At 37.5% G+C, this 24,200-nt stretch overlaps 1 protein-coding gene across 3 annotated transcripts in view; it reads right to left on the reverse strand.

Annotated features, from left to right (window-relative positions):
• Positions 1–825: 825 nt before the first annotated feature.
• The window catches only part of BCLAF3 (BCLAF1 and THRAP3 family member 3), a 34,419-nt gene continuing 11,044 nt past the window's right edge, over positions 826–24,200 (reverse strand). For all 3 annotated transcript variants that reach the window (XM_084505538.1, XM_084505539.1, XM_084505540.1), the window contains 9 exons: positions 23,511–24,179; positions 21,115–21,293; positions 20,414–20,528; positions 20,151–20,214; positions 19,194–19,312; positions 17,255–17,369; positions 11,566–11,661; positions 7,394–7,549; positions 826–5,927 (listed from right to left, as the gene is read on the reverse strand). In XM_084505538.1, coding sequence (XP_084361664.1) covers positions 5,898–5,927; positions 7,394–7,549; positions 11,566–11,661; positions 17,255–17,369; positions 19,194–19,312; positions 20,151–20,214; positions 20,414–20,528; positions 21,115–21,293; positions 23,511–24,179 — 1,543 coding nt within the window. In that variant the 3' untranslated portion in view covers positions 826–5,897. The remainder of the gene's footprint in view (positions 5,928–7,393; positions 7,550–11,565; positions 11,662–17,254; positions 17,370–19,193; positions 19,313–20,150; positions 20,215–20,413; positions 20,529–21,114; positions 21,294–23,510; positions 24,180–24,200) is intronic.

Raw genomic sequence — 24,200 nt, forward strand, 5'->3', positions numbered from 1 at the left:
AGGAATGGATCTTAGAGAAGATGGAAGTTGCAAATTTTCATCAATATCACTTTTAAAATAACTACCTAACCTGAAATCCTTTACAGGTCACGATCAGGCACGTGCATTTTTGAAGACTAGAGTCTAATGGTTGGGAAGCATCACTATTACATCCCCCAAGCATTACTGGGATTTTTGCTTTGCTGTTTTGTCAAGGATAGTAGGATTAGGAGTTGTTAAAAAAAAAAAAAAAAAAAAAAAGGTGACTTACATACAGTGAAGGCTAATATTATTTATATTACACCAAGTTTATGTGAGCAATGGGGGGTGGAGGAGTTAATATTTCCTTAATAAAACCTCATTCCTGCTTCTCTTTGTTAGCGAATCCTAGCATTAAGAGACAACATTGTTATTCTTACCTACTACCAATGATATTTATGTATTACAGAAATTCTTAAAAAATGTGCACTGGTTTATTAAACGCAAAATTTGGTAAAGTCCACCAAGTGTGTGCTTTCACCCATACTGCCCCTTTACTGGACATGAATCAAACTTTGACAGAGGTGCTAAGGGTTTTGAATGCCATTGAGAAAGAGAGAGATGTAACTGCTTTCAGAGCTTTTTTTTCCCCTCCTTCCTTAAATAACATTTATTTTTGTGGTAGCCCTAAAGGGAGATTCATGTTTTATGTCCACAAATAGGGAGCTTCTTTTAGGCAAAAAGATGTACATAGGAAGTGGATCAAAGCTTCAAACTCAAGCAGCAAGTTATATAAATAACCTTCCAACAGCTACACACATCAAGTAAAACACTGAAAATGATGCCAAGTACTAAACAACTACTGAATCAAATCATTGAATGTATTTATAAGTAAAAATCTTGTTACAACATTTATTGTCTGTAGAAACAAAATTTACAATGATTTTATAGAAACTATGTTAAACATACATATAAACATACCTCCATCTTAATATATACTTATTAACATGAGACTTTTAGGTATGGGATAACATTGTCAAAAGCACCATTGTGGACTCCGAGGACTACAGACTTGAAATGCTTTTGCATTTAACTCCATCTTCAGTAGCTTAAAAATGTTACTTTTCATCCACATTTAGAAATAATTACATTAAAGGTTGCTAATCATGTTGTGTATATGCGTGTGTACATTCATGTGCACATACACTCAGAATCCTTGTGGAAAAGAAAACTACAGAATAAATAAAGTGAATATTAATATATTTCTTAGAAATGGACATTAGCCCACATCCTCATTCAATTGTTAAAAACAGTCCTGCTATTCTTAAAACAAAACAATGAGACTTTTTTTATTCCATGAAGAGTGTACTAAAAACAACTGTTTCCACCCTGTCTCTTCCTTCAACAATAAAGACATAAGAGGAGCCAGTCACAAAATAAAAGCCATCTACTGCATTATTTACAGAAAATGAAATATTAAAAAGACAACATGAGATTTAGACAAAATTCAGAGCAGCGAACAGAAGAAAACCACGTTAAAGTGGTAGGCAACATAAAACTATTAAACCACGTCTAAATGCCTACTCAAAAAACCCTCCACCAACAAAAAACTACTGGGGCAGGGAAGGGGGCAAGGAAGGGGTTTATGGACAATGGTTTTCTCAAACCTAACACTGAAAATGTATGCCCACCAAGCTTAAAACAGAACACATCTAAGTGTTCATTGCTGTCCTTGATGTCAAGGGAGCCAAGTGTTACAAGTAGGCTTTCAAAGATCTCGAAATGGCTTTCTATTGCATTTCCCCTTTGTATGGAGAGCCTCCGATCTTCAAATCCTGCAGCAGGGGAACGAAGTCTGTCAAGGGCCAGATATGTGCGGAAACATCCAGTTCTGGCAGATTCATCAGGATGCAAGCCTGAAGTCCTTCCTTCAGAGAGCTCTCCTGTAGTGAACTTTGCAGATGGCTGTTCAGATGCTTAAAGAAAGGCAAGAGGCATGTTTCTACAGTGTACGGGAAGAGATTTCTTCAGAGAAAGCAAGGAAGCTGAAAATCTCCCTCTGTTTACAGTCTTCTGAAGTGACTACTGAGAAATCAAGTCTCCATAGCTTAATCTTTGCTATAATCATTAATCATCTTCTCCAAGCAACTCTATCAATTTCTAAGACATGACAGAAAAATGACTTTCTAAAGCACAAAAAGCACTTTTGAAAACCCAGCCTTTTGTAATGCCCAGAAGCGTAATCTTGTTTTGTTTTTTTTTGAAGCAAGTTCATACAAAGAAAATTCAGCATTTCGTACCGAGGCTGTGGGAGAGAAGGCAGCAGGTTCAGATAGCCAGACAACTGGCTATCAGCTGGATTTACTCCCACCCCCTGCTATTAGTTACCTGAGCAGAGATGGTCACACTGAGGTCTCGAGACCATCTAAATTCTTCAGGTAAGGTGACTTGAAACATTTAAGTCACTATTAGAGTTAAGGCAGACTTGTATATACCTTGCAAAAGTGTTGCTTCTTACTAGCCCCAGAACTGTTAACCCTGTGAACTTGATCATTACATTAAAAGCTGCGAATCATAAGATGAGGCTTCTAACCCAATCAATTAATCAATTTAGAGATTAAACTGATCAGCAATGTAAGTGCTAACATCACAACTTATTACTTCAGACACTTAAGGAAGACTCTATTAAACAATTGCATTTTGGATATCAATAAAAAAGTTTCACATGTGAACAACTGCGTTGTTCACATACAAACAACGAGATTTAGCAGTCATTTCAAGTTGATTAACAGAAAGGCAATTCACATTTACAGAAGTATAAAACAAAAGCTAACTAGCTCTTAGACAATCCCATTCTTAACTTGCCCTTCCAATGCAAACACAGTGACAGGCTTTACTAATACAAGGAACACTGTTTCCCTTTGGAGCTGAGGATGACCCATATCCTTAAAGCAAGCAGTTACATTAAACAACTGTACCCAAGTCCATGCTCCTGTTGGAAACAATGCAACAATTAGAGTATTACTTAAGTCTTCGTACAGAGGGCATTTTATACAATGCAGTCACAATATAGAAAGGCACAAAGTTATTCAAGTAAACTGACCTTTCTTCTGCTTAATACTATTTTTCTCATCTCGTGTCTTCATGAGCCATCAGTAACTTCAATATATTATTCTCAACTAAACACTCTATATCCTTAAAATATTCTGTGCAGAAAAAATAAATGGGCTGATTTGTGTATGAGTATACAGACATAAGCCTGCAATTAAAAGAAGATACAAAGCAGAGTAAAGTCACACACTAGATAGACTAGATAGTTTGGCTGTCTCTACCACTTAACTCAGGCACAGAACTAATTTTCTGTACGAAATTTATGTGAAATAGGAAGTTTTGTCATGACAAAATCCTGAATTAGTAAAGCAATGTTATCGGTAAAGAATGTAATTGGGGCAGATGGAATCTCCTCAGAAAAAAGCTAAAGCAACTGCAACGGGGGCTACATTTCATCATATGGCATTTATCTTGGGACCAATGATGGGCTGGGGAAGGGGAGGGTGTCAGTAAACTTGCCAAAAATACCATGTTTGCAATACGTTGCTCACATTTACAGAAATAATTAAGCTAAACTGTTAAGGTAACAAAACCATAGTGAAGCTAATTGTGCATGAGTAAAATAAAGCACAAAATCAGGAGCCATTCACATTTCCAAAGCTGCTTTTCAATAGAAGATAAAAATGGAAGAGCAGTATTAACTGGCTGAAGTCAGGCTACTTCAGTTACTTCCACACAACGTTAGCAAAACTGGCATGTCAGAAGTTTCTTCACATATCTTTTCCCATTTCCTCAACAGCGAGTTCTCTTCCAAGCTTTAATAAGAACACTGCAGGAAGCTTACAGAAACAGTAACATCCTGTTGAGTGAGACAATCAGTAGTTTGTCCTATACCATGTACGGTTTCACCTGTGTTTTACAATGCTTTAGCACATTCAGGAGCAATGTAATAGAGCCTGTCAGCTTTAGGAAGAACCTGCCCCAACCTGCAGGGGCACACGCAATGCTCCTCTGACAACGGATTGCCTAACCATGGCTACTCCACATTCACTTTGTGTTGACTCAATCTCTTGTTTCAATTCCTTATTTCCACCTCCCAGTAAATCTACACAGCGAAATTTTGCCAGATTCATCACCAACAGCATAATTTCTTAACTGCAGAATGTTAGCTGCATTTGACCAGGGAATCTCCTTCCTTTAGCTTCCCATTTTGTGTATGTATGGGAAAAAGTTACTGAAAAACTAGTTGAATCATTTAGTAATTACTTCAGTTGAAAACTTGGGTTTTAGAAACTTAAGCCATCTGGTGTTATTGTTGAATCACCGTAAAAATCAATGAATCTGGCACACTTCCTGCCTACTTATTTCCTCTGAACACTAAGCAGTACACCCCATGAATTGAAGATTAAGTGACACTATTTTAGCAGTTCTGAGCCATACTTACAGTTCCAATAGACAGTCCCTCTACTGATGGTATTTTAGGAAAAAAAAAAAAACATGAGAAAAGCATGCAAAAAAAAAAAATCACATCCTGACTTTCCACCAAAACCAAATTTCATATCTCTGCACTTACCTCTACCCACTACCAGAGCTCTGATCGGTTACCCACAACAGAGATTAGCCTGCATTCTCTACGGCTAACACTCAGATTGTGAAAAAAAAACGCTTCTTAAAACAAATAAGAACATTTTTTTCCTTTGAAAACTACTTGTTATGCATCTTTAATTTACCTGGAATAAGAAGTCTTAAATCTGTAACACACAGACAAAACCCTACTATACACTATATATTAAGGCAAAAGCTATAAACAGGAAATAAGCACAATATTGTTTATAGCTGCTTAGAAAAACATGGCAAGCTATTTGAGTTCTGTGTACAGTGTAACAATATGCTCTTCTCTGAAGTATGGTGACCCAGAGAATTACTGGGATTTTGAACAAAGTTACAAACTATCTGCATTTAAAGCAGTTTCAATTACAAACAGCGTTGTTAGAATACATGCTTATAAAAACTTACATTTTTTGCCCTTTTTTTTTTCTTCTTGCAACTAAATATTTCAGGCCCCAATTTCAGAATCCACAAAACCACCAAATCATTTATGACCAAAAAAAAAGATTAGAAAACATGTGGCTTGGTTAAGAATGTCACACACAGAAAAATATAATGGGACAGAATAACTCTGAACACAGACCAACTAATCCTCTAACAAACCCAAGCATGCTTTCAGTGCAGTTATAAGCTACTGCTACAACACATTACATACCTGCCTGCTCGTTCATTTTAATCAAATACTGAAAACTGTCTCAACATCCTAACAATTCACTAGTGTATATACACATCAGAAACCCAATAATATTATTAAATTAAAATGAAGTAATACAAAACACTTTTATGGAAACGACTGAACAGAGGTGTAAGATCTACTGCACAACCTAAAAGGTCATTACTTGGAAAATCCTGAGCTAATGTGCTATTACCAAACAATTCAGGCACTTTTTTCTCCTTTTTCTTTTATTACATAAGCAATAAACTTCCAACATATAAACTTCTGGGTATAACAACTCAAGTTCCATCTGTAACATCATGCTTAGAAGAAAAGGTATTCAATAAATAAAGACTCCCTTCAATGACTTCTTTACTTGAGGCCGGTATGCAAAAGGAACTAAAGGTACAATGTTTCATTCAAATACTGTAATTTAAAAGCAATTATTAAAACTGTAAAAAAAAGTTCCGCAGCATTCCACTACTGAAAAATAAAGTTATTTTTAATCAAGAAAGTTACAGGGTTAGTTCCTTTATCCTATTGTAGGTCTTGACAAAGTTGCAAAAAATGAACAGGTGTTCCCTTTGCTGTGTTAGGTGTTTCAACTTCAGGATCAGAGCTCAGTTCAGGTTTCTGTCCCAATATTTAAATTTCCCTACAGAGAAAAGTAAAACAATCATTACCATCAAGTAGTAACAATAAAAAAAAAAAAGCAAGCTCCCAACTTTCCTGCAGGTACTGTATTATTGTATGTAACAAATTCTTTCAATTACAGATTGGAACAGCAGAACTGTAAAGACTGCAAGTGACTATACAACTATTTCAGAATGGTGAAGTAAACCATGAAGGTGTTCTGACCAGTTTAACAAATCTTAAGGACATAGTTATTATACTACACAAAATAAAGGAAATGCTAGAATCTAAGGAATATTTGGGTTTTAAACAGTTAACTTAACAAGCAATCACTATGTTATTAAGATAATGGCTGTCCTTATTCTTCAAGATTCTACCTCAACTCAACAATATTCAATTTCTTCATTGGTCAAAAATCAATATTCAGATCTTATTATGCTTCTCTAATTCAAATCGTGATCTCCAGGAGCCAGATTTTGTTAAGATTGTTTTAGTAAGTTCCAGACAAGAACCTTAATATCCAATTAAAGGAACAGCATTGGAAATTAATGGGGGAAAAGCTCACTACAACAGAATTACATTATGGCACTTGATGCCCATTTTCCTGGTTTGTTATTTTTGGAAAAAAGCCCTTCTCCATCTATTTTCCACTAATTCCAATTCTGTTCACCCTTCAGAGATCAAGCTTCTTGGAGTCCATACAAATTTAAAAGCAATTCACTTGTATACTTGAGCAAGATGCAACCTGTTTAACAGGTAGGGGGCTGCATAGGTCACCTAATCCAATTCTCTGAAGTCTGAGAAACCCCACACAACTTTGATCATACTTAAAACAAATCCTTTATTAGAACTGATCAACTGCTTGTCCTCCCATAAGCTGTAACATTTCATGCTGTTCGAAACTTCTTCTGCACCTTAACACTATCACCATCCCATGCACACCCCAAACCAGAAGGTGTAGGACAGATGTGCCTAATTGCTTCAGCTTGAGCTTAAACCATTTTACACAGACAGCACGTACTGCAGGATGCTTTATTCAGAACAGTACTCCAAGTGTGTAATTCAAAGCACATGATGAACTCTTAAGGCAACAGAACAAGAGATGAAATACAGACCTAATCAGAAAGTGTATTAATATCCTTCAAGTTAATTTAAAACTGTAGCCTGAGAGGATGTAATGTTTCTACAGAGGGCCACTTTCTCTTATCAGTAACAGATCAAGGAGAAAATACTAGAACAGAAGTAACTACAGAATCTCGGAGCCCACCTCTGATTTGCAACTATCCAAAACAGATTTCAGCAAGTTCCTATGGCATAATCATGAAGAAAATAAGTGCAAAATCAAGTTTGCCTGTGAAAGTGCAAAGAGACAACACTCCAAGAAATCCCCTCCAAGTTATTCCATGGGGATTTAAAAACTGGAGCAGATCAACTGAATATTCACATTTTCTAAAAGGACTTAGTGAAAAATAAATTAAGCCAACTCACCTTTTCTTTCCTCAAAAATCCATCTCTGAATTTATTAGTGGTAAATCCCCTTACACCAACAGAACGTAACCGCTGGTACTTAGCTTGAATATATAAACCCTTCTGTACTAAGCCTGATTTATAATGGGATTGCAAGCGACCATCTGCAAAGTTGCTCTGTAAGGATAGGGAGAAAAAAAATGCACAAAATGAGGGCACCGAAACTCAATAGTTTATATTTACAGTTATATACACATGTAAAACCTACAGTTCTGAGCAAGAATCCACATTTGCAAGTGCTGAGCCTCTATTTTCAATTTTCTGTTCTTCAGATTACTAGCTACTATGTGGATCACAGAGCTGCCACATTGTATTTACTGTTTAAAACATCTGAAACCATCTTCCTCATTGAAAATGAAAAGCATTAAAGCATTGTACAATCTATTTACTAACATCACTTGCTACTAAATTCACTGATGTTAGACTGCAGCAAGCAAACCTGTTGAGCCAAAAACAGTTATGCTAAACAGAAGTCAGTAGGGCTATTTTTCATACAGTTCTACGTTATCTTATGGTCTGAACATAAATTACTCCGTGCTGTTATCACTTCCAGACTGAAATACTGTACATCAACCTAGCATGGGAATAGGAATGAAGACCAGAGGTAACAAAAAGCTTGCAGGTGAGTGGCATTACACATACACAGAAAGAACAATATTGCAAGACCTACACTGATAGTTACAGTTATAAAAATGTTTCTGTCCTTAGGCACTCAGACCTCCAACAAAACACACTGTGAAAAACTTTAGCACAAGAAACCCCCCGTTCATCATCATTTCACTTAGTTTTCCAGTAACACAGGTCAGTTTTCAAATACAGTACTGACAGAAAAATTTCCCATATGCACTCATTCTTGAAATTAAAAAAAAAATTAAAGACAACCAAACAATGGTCTTTTAGATACAGAAAAGAGGAAACATTCTGGCAACATAGAATACTTGTCAGGTTTTACAAACAGCTTTGACATATAGAAGAGAAAAAGAGAGCCCTTTCTGAGCACGACACAATTACTCTGGTGAAATCTGTGTCCTTTTAACAGAGTAAGGATCACTTCACTGTACTCTTAGGCTGTGGTAAGTTTGGTACCAGTTTTTCCACTGCTTTCCACTGTGTGGAAGATGTACAGCTAAGAAGGGACTGTACAGAACAGAGGCTCCTTTATGCACAGTTCCTGTTATTTCAAAAATCATTTCACCCACCTACTGCATAGGAGCTAACTAAGAAGCTGTCCCCATCAGTTCCCCAGGGTTACTCTTAAGAGTGTTTGTGGGCAGAGGACATACTTGCAAAAGGCCACTAAATGCTAACTAGCTCCTCTGCTCAAAAGGTACCTGAGTCTCAGCACAACACAATTAGGTGCAAGTCAATTCCTTAAGTAGATATAAGCCTACCACAGGGAGAGCCGAAGGGCATTTTTAATGCTATATTAAGCCAGTGAACGCAGTTAACATTAGAAGTTCTCGTTTCTCCCACAACTGCTGTGGTTCTCTGCTCTGACGTAGGTGGAGGCCTTAGTGGTCTGTCTCTGCATTTGTGCAGCAACAAGCGAAGGAGCAGACTGAATGGGAAAGGGAGGAAATGTACAAGATATTGAAAGTGAGATTATACACGCACTTTAGTTTCAACTCCAGTATCTGCATAAGCAGGGAGGAAGAGAAATCAAGGTATTATTAACACAGCAGAATCAGCTGTAGAGGAAGTTAACAGGCCATACATTTGGTATGTAGGTACTGCAGTCACACACAGGTCAGAGGAATATGAGGTAGTCTAAGGTGTGTGAGAAAACAGTTCACTTACAGTCTAAAAATATGCTAGAGTGACATCTATTTTTACATTAAGACTATTTTACAAATAACGCTAATCCCAGTGCCTAAGAACTGATGGCTTCCAGCTCTGTAAGAGCAAACATACACCAACGTACTGCTGGGGTGGAGTCAATGTTCTTCATAGCAGTCTACACGGTGCTGTATTTTGGATTTGTGACTACAACAGCACTGCCACCACACCAGTGTTTTGGCTAAAAACTAAGGGAAGGGAGCTCTTGCTTGGGCACTGGCTGGGCAGTCAGTTTGTGGGAGGTGGTGAGCAGCTGTCCTTGCATCATTTCTTTATTCATCCTCTTTCCTTTCCTTAACTCTCTTCATCTCATCCCATGAGTTTCTTGCTTCTGCTCCCCCTATTCTCTTCCCTGGTCCTTTTGGAGGTGGGAGCAAGAGGAGAGTGAGCAGGCAGCTACATGGTACCATGTGCTTGCTCTCCACAGCCATTAATACACCAAACCATGCAAAACAGAACAAAAGTTTAGTTCAAAAAGATAACCACGCACATACCACTTAAATGTGGCTTAGTGATTCATTTCAAAGTGTTACTACAAAAAAGACCTTTTAAGTTTTATAAGATTTGTCCAGATCTTTTATGAAACTGCTGCTCTAAAAATATTTTTGTACTATGTTAAACTCTTGAAAAACATATGGTCTTGCAAAAATAATCTAAATAAACCCCTGCTTTTGCTTATTCAGCTAGAACTCCTCCGTTTTATGTATCCGGAAGGAGCATATTTATTTGTTTTTAATAATCAGTGGAAAGCTCTTGAGTATAGAGGAATCAAATTGCCTTCCTCGAGCAGGTTTTAGCAACAGAAAGGGTTTTCCCCTCCCATGATGTTATGCGGGAGGAAACTCAATGTGAGAACTTGATGAAACTAATGTCAAATCAGCAGTGCTGTTTCCATGGCAGTGACAAAGGTAATGTACACATATGGAAACCGCAATACCAGTGAAAACGCTGTTTTCCCTACAAGTTTAAAACACCACGGGACAGATCACTGGATACAGCAATGTTCAGGTTTCGTATACACAGGCAATGACAGTTTAAGCAGGCACTTTCCTGTCTGCATAATCTCCTGCAGGATTCTTGGCTGAAGTAAATTAAGGCAGCCGTTTATTTTCTTTATATTATAAGGCAGTGTAGGTAGTTGATATAATGATACAGCAGCCAGTGCTAATGATCCATCCGCCCCCTACAAACTGGCAATACAGAGGGGATACCAATTAAGAGACTGTGATGTCCTTACATGTTAAAGATGTTAGAGATATGTCAGGCTGACATTTTAAACTTACTGGTTTCAGATTGGAAAAGTCCCTCCCCCCGAACATTACCAGAATGGAGTTAGCCCTTTCTGAGACTGTTAGCTTCACTATTTGGCAGATTGACTGGCAAAGCATACCTAAACAGGAGCACCCCAAAAACTTTTTCATAACTATTTGCTTATGTTTAGTCTGAGGGAGGGGAAAGGGAGGAACCTCCTCACCCTTCAAAGTTTCATCCAAAACACCAGCTACTCAACTTACCCAAAGCCTTATTTCAATTCCCCTATCTACAAAATCAGATCACTACTTAGTCTGTGTGGTATTTTACTCCTGTTAAATAATTAGTAGGGGTACTTGTAGAGTAGAAAATGAGTATAAGTTGTGTTTTTCTGATATAAATGCGTCTAATTCAATCCATGCATAGCAATGCCACTATCAGCAGGAGAAAGTGCTTGTTTTCTGATCCCATAATACATTTTACAATTAAATGGTTTTAGGAAGAAACTGCATTATCACAGGAAGCAATACACCTGTTCGCCCCTTTATCATCTTGAGACCCTGAAAATAAACTTTTACTTTTTTTTTCCCCCAAAAATGAAGATACCAATATGCAGGGTTCACAGAAGACATTAGTTCCCCAGAAATCCCTATACGAAAAAGCAAATAAAATAATAGCATTAATACACGAATTGTACTGCTTTCAGAATATCTGAATTTCCGGAAACGTTTCAGGCTCCCATACATATTCAGAGAAGGACAGAAAGCTGCTCAGCTTGGTTTTGAACTTTCTAGTTGTTCTTCACTTTCTGAACTCCAAAGTTGAGAATGGGAAGTGAACTTGGCTTTCAACTGTATGGATACAATCCTGGAAAACTCATCTCTGTTGACCTTCTTACTTCCAATTAGTTCAATGGAAACAATTAGGCAATGATGCCATTATTTCCATGTCATTTAATACTTTCAAATCTGTCTTTTTACTTAACTCAGCAGGATCAAAACCTTAATTTTATTTAACAAACGCATCTGATAAAAGCTGATCTGTACCTTAAAGTGTCTTCTGATGGGTCCTGTATTTTCAAGATGTCCTCTAATGCGTCTATGAGGAAAAGTATCACTTGTTTTTGAAGAATAGTATGAATTCTAGTAGGAAAACAGACAAAGTTATTAGCTTAATGTTAAATTATGAAGGAAAACAGTCAAAAACAACAGAAGTTTCAAGATTATACTAACACACAGCAATCTTTTCAGTCTTACAGCGTTTGACACTATGACACTGTTTGAAGGCACCAGAATAGGAGAAAATGGCCTGCAGTCCAGGTTGGCTGAAGCAATGGCAGAGCCCATGAAAACCAAAGATGATACAAACCATCACGTTGGAATATCATTCTCTTGGGTCATTACCTGCTCAGATCTCTTCAATTAAGGCTCTGCACCCCTCTCCCCCCAGAACAGATGCCTCAATTTGCATGCAGCAAGTGTAGTGGAATAGCATTCATCCCTTGAGTCAGGAATAAGAATAGGATTAGTACTCTGGACATCCTTGGGTAGCGTATGGTCATCGTTGGTTAGCGTGTTCTACAGCAGACACATGCAATGCTACCACAGACACCACCAGAGCAACCAGACAACAAATGTGTACAACATTACATCGGTCCATAGAAGATCCTACTTTTAACTTTGCATTATAGAATAGTGTTTCAGAAAACACTTGCCTGCCACAGAAACATACCTGTTTTCAAAAACAAGTGGAGCAGACAAGGGGTACTGAAATTGTTTGTGTCAACGCGCCGAACAGCTGCAGTCAAACAGCCACAGTTGCATAAAACAGAGCACTCCACCCAGGCACTGTTCTACCTGTGTATTTTGGCCCTTTTCCAGCTTTTCCCACAAGAGCTACCTTGAGAAGATCCATACAGCTAGGATATGACTCTCTCCAACCACGGTATACAATTGTAAGCGTTACATTTACATACTAACAGGTACTAATGTCATCTAATGCAGACAGACCTGAACAGCTAATGAACTCTTGGCCAAATTCAATTCTTTTTGTTCCATTTAAAAGTCCTCTTGAAGAACCACAAAAATGTTCCAGTGCTGTTATTTTGTTCCCCAAATAAATTTTATTTTTCTAAATAAACTATCATTTTATAATAAAATGCAAATGCAGGCTTTGCTGTTTATAGACTTTCTGTACTATTAACAAAATATTAAACCTTTCCGGTGGCAGAAGCTTTTTGGATGTTTTCTAACACTTTGCAATTTGGGGTGGCTAATAAATGCAACAGTGCAGTATTGCAATGCAATTCAACTCTAACAGGAATTTAAGCTATCTTTTTTTTTCTTAAAAAAGAACATTATTGCCTACAACTCAACTATTTAGCTTCTGAAAAGCACTTTGAAGAGAAGCAACTCAGCAGGAAACAAGAAAAGAGGAAGAAAGTTTATGAAGTGAGATCAAGATAGTCAAAATGGCTTTTCAAAAAAAATTAAATACCCAGAGGAAAAAGCATGTCAGGAACTTCCCAGCTCTCTTATCAGCATCTGAAGATACTCCATGAAATCAAGTTATTTCTCCATGCACTACATAATTAAATAAGGAAGCTCCCCACTGAAGTTTACTCTTCTTTAAAGCTGAGAACTCAGCAAAATTAAAAGAGAAACCATTCAAGAACATTTCTTGTTATAGTTAAAAATATAACTTTGGGAATTAAAGAAAGCCTGTCTTCATTAAATATGGACATCCTCACTCTACACTCCCCCCATCCCTCCCCCAGATTCAAGCACATTCATAAAAACCCCATTAGAACTACTTGATTTACACATCTCTAGCAACCTACTGCTCAGGAGTTTCCTAAGACAGACTTAATTTTAAGAAAAAAATGCAAAGTACAAGTAGGTGCTTATTCTGATCTCATATTCTTTAGCCTTTTGGTCAATAACATGCAAGGCTAGGCAGGTATTTACATCTGCAAGGCAAAAGTTATGCTCAAGATTAAGCTCATCTCCCACTTATTAAATACTAACATGAGAAGCACATTCCCTTCACTGGCCTGCTGTTAAAGGTTCTGTCATACCTTGCCCTGAAAAGATATTGGTAACCAATGGAAACTGGACACTAGAAGTAGGCAATAGGAGATCTACTTGTTCGATTTGGATCCAAATATTGCCCATTTAACAAAAACCCAACAGAACCAAAATGATGTTAATATCACATTTTGATAATTTACTCTAAGTATATTTTAACAGGACTGACACAGTATCTGTCTCTACGTGAGGCAACATCCTCACATCAGATGTTGTTATCTGCTTATCAGGCTTTGAATTTAAGCAACCATCTTTTATCAGTACTGATACACACGCCTTCTTACACAACAGAGTGAAATTTCATTGTGGTTTTTCAAACAAAACCAGAAAGTCTTCGTTAGTAAATTCAGACGAAAAAAAATTTAAATCCTGTATTACAACTTATGAAGTATTTTATCCTGTCAAATACTATTTTTAAACATTTTTTTTTTTTAGTCTTGGCACCGTTATGTTCGTCATTGGAAGCCTGGCTCTCTGATGTACCTTCTCTCTCTATATATTCACCTGTAAGCAAGAGCAACCAAGCCTGGGAGGAGTGCTGAAGGTTAGAGTTCTTCTTGTGCATTTCCTGGTACAGGTGCAACACTTCGAAATATAAGTGGTAAGAGATGCCTGCTGCATACTTTTGCATGTGTTTTCCACACCTTTACAATTTTGCTGACACAATATGCTATCACTACATCTCTTCTGCAGCATAAGACACCTTCCCACAAAAACTGGAGAGCTCTGCTTATATTGTGGAGCTCACTGAAATGATTCCTACCCACATTTCTAAGCGTAAGCAAAACCACAGTTACTTTCTTATCCAGCAACTACTATCTTAGCTCTTGCTTACATTTCAATCCCTTCCTCAGTATTTCCACAGATTTTTGCTTCCCACAGTTTATGCTCCATTTTAGGATGTTTCCTATTTCCTAAATGTGGTTGGCCCAACATCAATATTCTGATGTTGCATCAAACCATTTCTTAAATCCAACGCACTCTTCTCTGAAGGTCACTTTTTAGTCACAGTCCCTACACTTTTCAACACATATGGCAGCGTTCACATCTGAGCAACTCTATTCTAGTAGAAGACTGAATCTCAAACTCCAGACCTCTGTCCTCTTGTAAGAAACAGGCGTGAGTGGTCTTTACCTTCATTCATTGCTTTAAGGATGCTTTCAACTGCATTAATATTGCATTTCTGAATAAAGCAGCAGTGGACACAGTCATGCAGCTCTGAATTTATTACAGAAACCCTGCTCAGTTCATAAGTTACACATGGCTGAAAATGTGACCGAACACTTAGAAACTACTCCAGTTCTCTACTCCCACAATAAATAGTAGAGCAGTGCTAGCACCTTACATACACAGAGGATACGCGGAGGTCAAGTTTGAGCTGCTCGCAGCAGGATAAGCTCTGCTCCCATAGCACCCAGTCCTGAAGCACTGCTCCTTCAGGAAAGGACCCTACATTCTCATATAACGTGTCCGCACACCACAGGAAATGCCATGCTACTGAAGCTGGCTTGTTAGCTGAACTGTTTATATTGTCTCAGATATGAGAGTTCGGGTATTAGTGATCTGCTCTGCCTGGGAAAAGATGACTTTCTTTCTGCATTACTTCACATATTGAGCATCAGATGTAGCAGATAACAGGAAAACAAACAACGGGAGCAGCATACGAACTAAAAGCAAGAACGAAGAACAAAAACAGAAGAGAAGATGCAATTAGGAAGTGCCAATTAGCATACTCTGGACACATTTGCCAAATGCCTGTAACCCCTCTATGCCAGGTGGCGAGCATTGATTCATTTTACTTCTACTGGCACACGTGAATGGCAAACCAAAGTGTTTTAACTTCCCACTTTGTCTGAAAACTTACGCATGGCTGACATAATGAAGAGTCATCCCTTGCATTTTTAATACCTATGCTTTCACAGATAACACTGTTCTGAGCGATACACTGCACCGAGGAGTTATCCAATCTCCCCTAAGGAAGATAAGCTACCTAAGAACTGCATGTTTGCAGTTTGCTAGCAGGTATCAAAATGCAGTCTTCAGAATCATCAGCAGATCTAATAGTAAGTCAGTTTTTATTTCAAACTAACAGCTAACACCCTGTAAGTGATACAGTCACTGCAAACAAAATGAGCAATCAGGATGTGTTTTGGGGGCTTCAATCTCAACGTCCCTCACTCTTTAAAATTGTTGTATTGCATTGTTTTGCGATGAAAGACACTTACACTTGCCAAGCAGCTACATTTCAGTGACAATCACTACTTTGACTAAATAAAAGCTACTTTTGGTGGACTTCAAAAGTTGTATGGTCTTCTGGAACCTTGTCCATTGGGTATTAACTATGATGTATAATAAGTTGTCATTCATTAGTTTCCTTGTTTTGTGCCCAGCAGAAAACAGGTTTTAGAGTTATACCATATAAATAAAGCTTTTCTAGTCCCACCAGTTGCCCAAATTAAACAAGCACAAGCACTCAGAAACAGCACTGCACTTGTTTACAAGGGATTTTCCAGAAGGGAAAAAATTACTACTACTGTACTTAATATAACTCCTTCCCATTTCAATATTAAAATACATTACAAAGAGAGCCTAAGAAAGAGTAAGTGCCCAAACTAGCTTTGATAAACTCAGTATCAACACGGACAAACTATGCCACTGTATAGCATTCCATCCTTAGGAATATAATTTCAGGCATTTCTGATTATTTCTGCAACATGTTCTTCATTTTTGCTTTTAGAATAAGAGCTTCCCATAACTTCTCTCATAAGGAGAAACATTGTTTTAATAATAATGCTGGACACAGTCCTGGAAAACCTGATTGAGGAGGGCTTTGGACCAGATGACCTCCAGAGGTCCCTTCCAACCTCAGTCACACTGTGATTCTGTGAATGCTACCTACACAAACCAAGGATTCAGACCTTCCCTTCCAGCTGCTGACAGCTAGTTTTGACAACTATTCCACGTTACCTCAGGTTATCTGCTCAGTAACAAGGCCTTCTAATTTGTGTTTAAGTATCATATTATGAACTAGGAGAAATGCAATATATAGAAACTTATATTGTTTGTAGCTTTATAAAAGAAGCTTGTACTGTCTCACAGTACAAATCAATCGCTTAATCAATTTCTGTAAGTCATTATGAATCTTAAGTTAGTTTTACCTGCTCCTGCTACTCAGTAAGAATTTGAGTGTTGCACACCTTACTTCCAGACTCTGAAAAAATATTTTAATTCTACTGTAGTTACACCCAATATCACCAATTTCTGACAACTTCCCTGCTAGGTTATAAAAAAAAAAAAAAAAAAAAAAACAATAGCAAAGTGGTTTTAGAGTACTACAGAGGTGTTCTAAAGCAAAAGCACCGTTTGTTATTTTTTGTTTTAAATCAGAATTTGGTCATAAGAGTGATTTTAGCTCACTTGTATTATTCTATGCTGCAGAAGTCTAAGGAAGTACTGTTGCACTATAACTGAAATTATGACTGTTTTTATTGTTGAGCAAGTCTGAAAATAAAGCCTCACTGGGAACTTAAAGACAAGAGTTCACAGATTGTTAAAGTCACATCAGCCTAAACAGTGCAGCAGAAACCGAATCATGAATAAAGATTAAAAAAAATAATGCAGAAGCTACTACTTCTATATTTAGGCTTACCAGGTGAGGTTTCCCAATAAATTTCCTGAAAGGTGGTTTAATGAACCTCATCGGTTTTTGGAAGCCATCAAGTTGAGAGTTTTGTAATTTTGAAAGACTGCAGCTTTGCTGATTCCTGATGTGCGTGAGACAGAGAGAGAAAGAGAAAGAACAATTAAACCCCCAAACCATAATATAGCAACACCTGGTAATTTAAATTACCTTATTCTAACATCTGTACCACTTAGAAGTTGTAAAGTAATGGTTTTCAAGCGATCTAAATCTAAGACACTTGAAAAATTACTAGGGCTTAGCATTAGCGTACAAGTTGCACAGTAAGCTGTATTCTCTTAGGCAATGATAATTAATGGAGATATTCGGCTTTCTCAAAAGCCTCACTATCAAATCAGGTTTCCCTGGCTCACCCAGCTACACCTGCACAGCTGGTTGTCACTGCCCTCTGCCGGTTGACCTGCTTTCTGCATTTCAGCAGTTTTGTAATGTACTATCTTTAAAAGTTGTATAAAACTCTCAATTTTGCAAAAATTCCACACCAGACAGAAGCTCTGATAAATCACTAGATGTGAACTTATGCTCATTTCATCGTCAACAAGCAGGTTTTTTGTTTTTGTTTTGTTTTGGGGGGGCGGGGATGTTTTATTTTTTACTGGGCACTTTGTTAATACAGATGTGCATAAAACCTCTAAATAAAACACATACCATGAAAAGTGATCACCAGAAATACAAATGTATAGTTCCCAAAACATACAGGAATGGTTATCACAGATGTGAAATAAATTAATAGCTGATTAAGTACTACCAGGATCTCACATGTGGACTATGAAAAAACCCTGATCTCAGGAAAATTTTCCTCCTCATCCAATTGCTGCCTTCTGCTCACAATATGCTATCCACTAGGGTTGACAGCGTAATTTTCACACTTCCCCACCCCAGGACAGCCACACTTCTTAAAGCAGCTTGAGCTTCCTTCTGTAAGTGGTGGATATGAAAGGTAGGGAAGACAGCAGCTGTGGAAATAGCAGAAGCAGCCTTCCCAGACAACTGGGCCAAACGTATACTAAAAATACAACCCCAGGCTGATAAAAGGCTATCAGCAACTGTCCAGTAATTTGGTTTATTTTCCTTTTTTTTTGTTCAAAAAAAAAAAAAGTATAAGATACAAGAAGTGTTTCCTTTGCAGCTTTACATGTCAGTTTTCCTAAGTACACATGTATTGCTGCTATTTGCAATTTACAGACCATATTTAAAATGAACAAACAGCAATATATTAAGAGGTATCTGCAAGTCATGACTGCAGCATAGATGCATTTCATTACACTCTGGCAAATCTTCAATCAACATTTCTAGCACTAATAAGTCAAGTCAGCCAACCTCACAACATCAAAGCAAAAAAGGATGACTGAGGTTTAGCAAACACCTCTGGGCCACCCATCTTTAATAAACCTGCTGCAGGAATTCAGAGCAGGAACAAGCAATTCCAAAAATCTAATTTTAGTTCATACAATTCTCCAAGAACCACAATTTCTGACATTCCACGACATTACAAACAACTAGAGCAGCAAAACAACGCAGTCATTCTAGAATGCTTTTATGAAAAACCAAAATATCAAGAGAATGCTGTTATATACCACGTAAAGTAGCAGAAAAATAGTAAAGCATCTTCTGATTTGGTTTTTCCCCTATTCCACTCAGGTCTGCAACTTGAGCTTGCCTTTTTTTTTTCCCCCCCTCCCTATTGCAACTTAACCTCTTTCAAGTCAATACCCCATTACATACTACATTTGCAATGTATATTGGTGGAATTTCAATCCAAATCAAATTCAGAAACTCAGTGGAAAGGAATCACAACAAATTTGAATGCACCTGTGGAAGCGTCAATACAATTAATGCATAAGAGAGACATGGACTTATGCAAACAGGATTGCTATTAGCTAATTACCTTGGAGCTGCACCATCTACATGAAACATTCTCTCATCTTCATTCTTCAGTCTCTCTTTTCTTCTCCTTTCTATATCATGCCTTAGATCGTTTGGATCTTCTAAAACTCTCATAATGTTCTAGTTAAAAGCAAGGGTTGAAGCCAAGTTAGCTCATAATAGCTAAACATTAACTCGATTCTGTCCTTCAGGGGTTGCATCCCATATATAATCTTGTTAATGCAGTACAACCATCTGGACATAAGACAGATGCACATCAACCCAAAAGATCCCAAATCCAAAACAGTAACAATAATTTGTCCCAAACAACTACCCTCTCTTGTGCTATCTGCCTTGTTACAAGCTTCCAAACAACATTAAACAGAACACTAGAATTTCAGCAAAACAAGTTCCTGCTGAGTTACCACAATAAAAAATATTCACAAATTCCAGTAAACCTTAATTAAGAATAGTAGATCTTAAATTGTATTTTCACATACTTTTACTATAGAAAAAAAGGGGTAACTAAACCACAGAAAATATAGCTTAGAAGTGGAACATAAAATCCCATGTTCCTTGATAAACGCATTGGATAAAACAGCATTCTGAGGACTAATCTATATGTTGGACCAATCTAACATCTGGATAGAAGAACTGTCAATGGTTTTTCCATTTTTCCAACCTCAGATGGAAATTAGGATCTATATGTCAGTCACTTATTTCGTATTTATAGAATTCAAGGACAGAGAGGGGTTTGAGGAGCAGGGATAACCACCCTCCAGCTACTCTACATATTGGCATTTTACTCAGTGAACACATACTGGCACCTTTGTGGTATGTGTCAATATACTTGTGTGCTTTTCTTTAAAAATAGTCAATTTCTGATAGTCTTAAGAGAATATAGAAGTGGCTTAAGGGGAAAAGCGTTACTTACATTTATCTAATTTTCACTTAACTGTCAAAAAAAATTAAATAGTACCTGAGGAGATTCTGATGGCACAGTTCGCTTGTTCTGAAGTTCTGCGAGAGACATGTCAATCCTCCTGGAACAGAGAAGTTACATAAGAACAAGCACCATCAGGATAAACAGCAAGATTGCTGTTAGCCAACTACAGGATTCTTTTCAGACTACGTATGGAAAATTTAAAGTCAGTTAAAAAACACTCGGGCTATATTGTGCAATGCCTCCTGAAGATTAACCACCTTAATGCAAATAAAGTAAGGCAGAAGCACACCAATTACCTGTGAATTTCTGGATCCAAACTTATTTTAGCTTCATTTGTATTTGGAATTGGTTTGTCCTGAATTTTTGAGAACCGTTCATGCAGAGTTATGTCACAAGATGCGAAATAATTTGCTGTGAAAAGATTAAACACAAGAATATTTCTTTGTACTACTTGAAGCGTTTAGCAGAAAATTGTATATTTTAAAAGATTAACTGTTAAAGATACAAACAACTTCCAAGATTAAATTTGAAACTATTTCCACTTGCAGTTTAAGACTCTCAAGCAGGAGATTAGGTCAGCCTGACTTAGACAACCCCCTTACTAAGTAAGATTAAACTGAAGAAAGTTGACTATTTATTACCTCTCTCATGGCAACTACTGGCATCCTTCAATAGCAGAGTTCCACACTGAACATGATGCAACTGTCTAGGAACTAATCTGAAAAAGTAAAGGAACTATACATAACTAGTAAGCTGTGATTACAATAAGCTTTTCCCCCCCTCTCTCTGTCATTCCTAAACAAGCAGTTTAATCTTAAGCACTTGCAAGAAATCCTTTCTACCTTAACGCTCCACAACAAGGCCTCTGTTAAGGACTGATACCTTCTTAACATCATGCTCCACCCGCCTACTTGATATCCTCAGCCTACGTTTGTAGGTTATACAGTAGTTATAAATACATAAAGGCATACATATAAACCCCCAGTATTACAGCCACCTTTAACTTGATGGATAATTGTGATTATTTCCTGAGTAAATTCTCTTGATGGGTCGTTTTCAACATTGCGTGTTACAGATTCCATGTGCTCAAACACCGGGTGGAAGTTCTCATTTTTCCTGCCAACAGCAACCAGATCGTGTGACATCTGTCTCTCTGTAGTATGACTAGAAGCAGCCCTAAAATAAAAAAAAAAAAAAAAAATGTAGATATTCACTTGAAGAGAATTCAATATTTGAAAACTTCAAACAAAAAAAGTAGAACAAAATAAAGAAGTTTGCTTTAGGAATAAGTGTCATGAAACAGAAATCTCATTTTGTTGCTTTGAATTTAAAAACAACCCAAAAAATGCAACTCTAAGGGCCATGAGGAAGGAAGCTATAAAAATAAAAAAACAGCTATGACTACGGTCTTGGGAATCCTTGTTTCAAGAAGTATGCAATACAAAATTGGTAATTTAAAAATTTTATCTAGATTATTAAATAAAATAGATAAATGAAGACTGATAGCCTTTTCAGTGTAATTCTGGGAGGCAAACTGTGTCTTTGTTTACAAAGAGCTACCAGACTGTTTTCAAGAACAGCTCACAGATGTCAAAACCACAGCATCTTTGATAACTGCATCACTTGAGCCTAGTCAAACATCTTTCCAGTGGCAGTGTGTAAACTTAAGAACGTGTTTAACATCTTTTTTTTTTTTTTGGTCAGGTTTTACTCATTCTAAATATATTTATGCCTGAAATGGGTGCATTGCTTCCTAAGAGCTATTTTGACAAGGAAGCAAACGCTAAAATTTCTACTGCTTTATTTGCAACGAGAATGCTTGTCAGTTGTAAAGAATTTGAGGACTCAAACACTGCAGAATGGACAGTGAAGTCTTTGTCTTGAAGGTTTTATGTGCAAAGTGATTAAGCACCTGTCTGTTCTGTACTTGAGAAGTAGGAGAGTAGAATTTCATGCAAAAATTGCATCAGAAACAGCCTCTAGCAGGTCCCAGAAGTCATCTATTCACCCCCAGTAACTGCATATGAGAGTGAATCCAAACAATCTCATTTTAGGCACTTGTCACAGATGATTTGAATTATCTGCCTTCTTGTGAGGTTTATAAAGAATCAGCTCAGTCATTTGATGTCACGTGTTTAAGTGCCTAAAGTACACAGCATGAATACTCCCAGTTATCAGCTTCTGCAGAATTAGTGTTTTAGCTTGCTGTATTTTTTTAATTTTGGTTGCAAAACCAAATCTTCTACACATAAAATAAGCTGTAATCAATACTGTACTTTCTTCAGTCTGCAGAAAATAACCATGCCCACTGAATTACCATGTCCATTGTGCATGACTTTCGAGATCAGCAGCGAGAGAGTACTGCATACAGGAATCATCCTGTGGGCTTGCAACAGAAATCAGCAAGAATTCAGTTGTTTTCCTTACATTATCGTTTAGGAAGGTAAATGCATGTCTCAACAAAAATCCCTTTCCTTCCCTCAGTCTTTTATATTAGCCCCTTACATGCAGACAGTGACTTGTCTTTATAATTCTCAATTGCATTAGGTATTTCTGAAATAGTGAAAAAGGAAAAAAAATATATATAGATGTTGTATCAGGGAAAAGAGGCAAAGTATTTTTAAAATGAAGGCTGATCAGCTTCCAAAAGGGATTACTGCCATTATCCAACATCTTTGCCTGTAACAGCAAGGCAACAAACCAGAAAATATCTAGACAAACCAAGCTGCTTACTCCACCACATATCCTCTACCTTGATTTTCATATTACCCCTTTTTTCCCCCCCATTAAGCTGACAACAGCAATGCTAAGGGCAACCACAAGCACTACATACAAGACAGAAACATACTCTACTACTTTTCGGTTCCGATGCCTCAGCAGATTGCCACTTCATTCCTTATGATAATAAATAACAATCCAAAAATTTTCAATTTTTTGACAGCTTTATTGGACTTGATCTTGAACATCTGAATGTGTGACTGAGACTTACGCAATTTAAAGGTTACCTGGTTTTCAAAAGAAATGAAGAACTCCTCAGGTAGCCAAAAAAAATGCCATCGCATTCCAGAACAGAGGACTAGGCATGTCTTTTTTATTTTTTGTAAAAATGTATTTGCTTACAATAAGCAACTTTTATTACAGTTTGTATCAGCCATATCTGCTCTTTCCACTCGCTACTACATCTCCATGAAATGAACTACTGTTTTATTTCTTAAATAGAAACAGGCTACGACCTTCCAGTCTGAGCAAGCCAACGTTTTAAACATAGTAAAATTAAAAAGGTACAACCTTAGTTCATCCTTGTTACCTCCTAAGGAAACACTTGTTTCCTCTGATATTCACGAACTGTAAGCATACAGGAAGAAAGAACAACAGGTGAGGGGAAAGAAATACCTGTACTTTGTCACCATTTTCTTCATATCCACTTTGATTGTGAGATGTTCTCTCCTAGAGTTGACATCTGACATTTTCACATCTGAAACAGTGTGACTTGAATCATGCTGGCTACTGGAGGAATCTACTTTACTCCTGAGTTCCCCTTCTTTCCTTACTCTTTCCTTCTGCTTGTTTTTAAAGGGTCTCAGATCCACATCCATCTTGGAAGAGTTAACGCATGCATTGCAGCCCTTCTTTGAGCTATATTTAACGGGTACTTCAGCATGCCCTCCTTCTTCAGTCTGTCTCGCTCTTCCACCACTAAAGTAATCTAGCTCTTTGCTATTCCAGGCACCCTTAGAAGAACCGCATTTCTGGTCTTCCTGCTTCACATACTTCTGAGCTCTATCATCTGAGAAAGACTTTTCCCCATCTGGATGCCTGCGCCGTTTGTGACTGTATTCATAGGCTATCTTTGTGACAGAACCCTCCGAGTACTCCCTTTCGGCCGAGCGGTGAGACTGGGCACCCAGATTTCTTTGCTCCTCCTTTTCTTGGTAGGGTGGAAAAGAACGTTCTTGCTTCCACTTGGAATTTCTTGCTACTTCTCCACCGTCATACCTCTCCATTTCCTTAGCCCTTTTAGACGCGTGCCCATATTCTCTGTAATCGTGATCTTCAGGATACCTGTGTTGACATAAAGCAATT

Source organism: Aythya ferina, assembly GCF_964211825.1.
Source record: "Aythya ferina genome assembly, chromosome: 1".
NCBI lineage: Eukaryota > Metazoa > Chordata > Aves > Anseriformes > Anatidae > Aythya > Aythya ferina.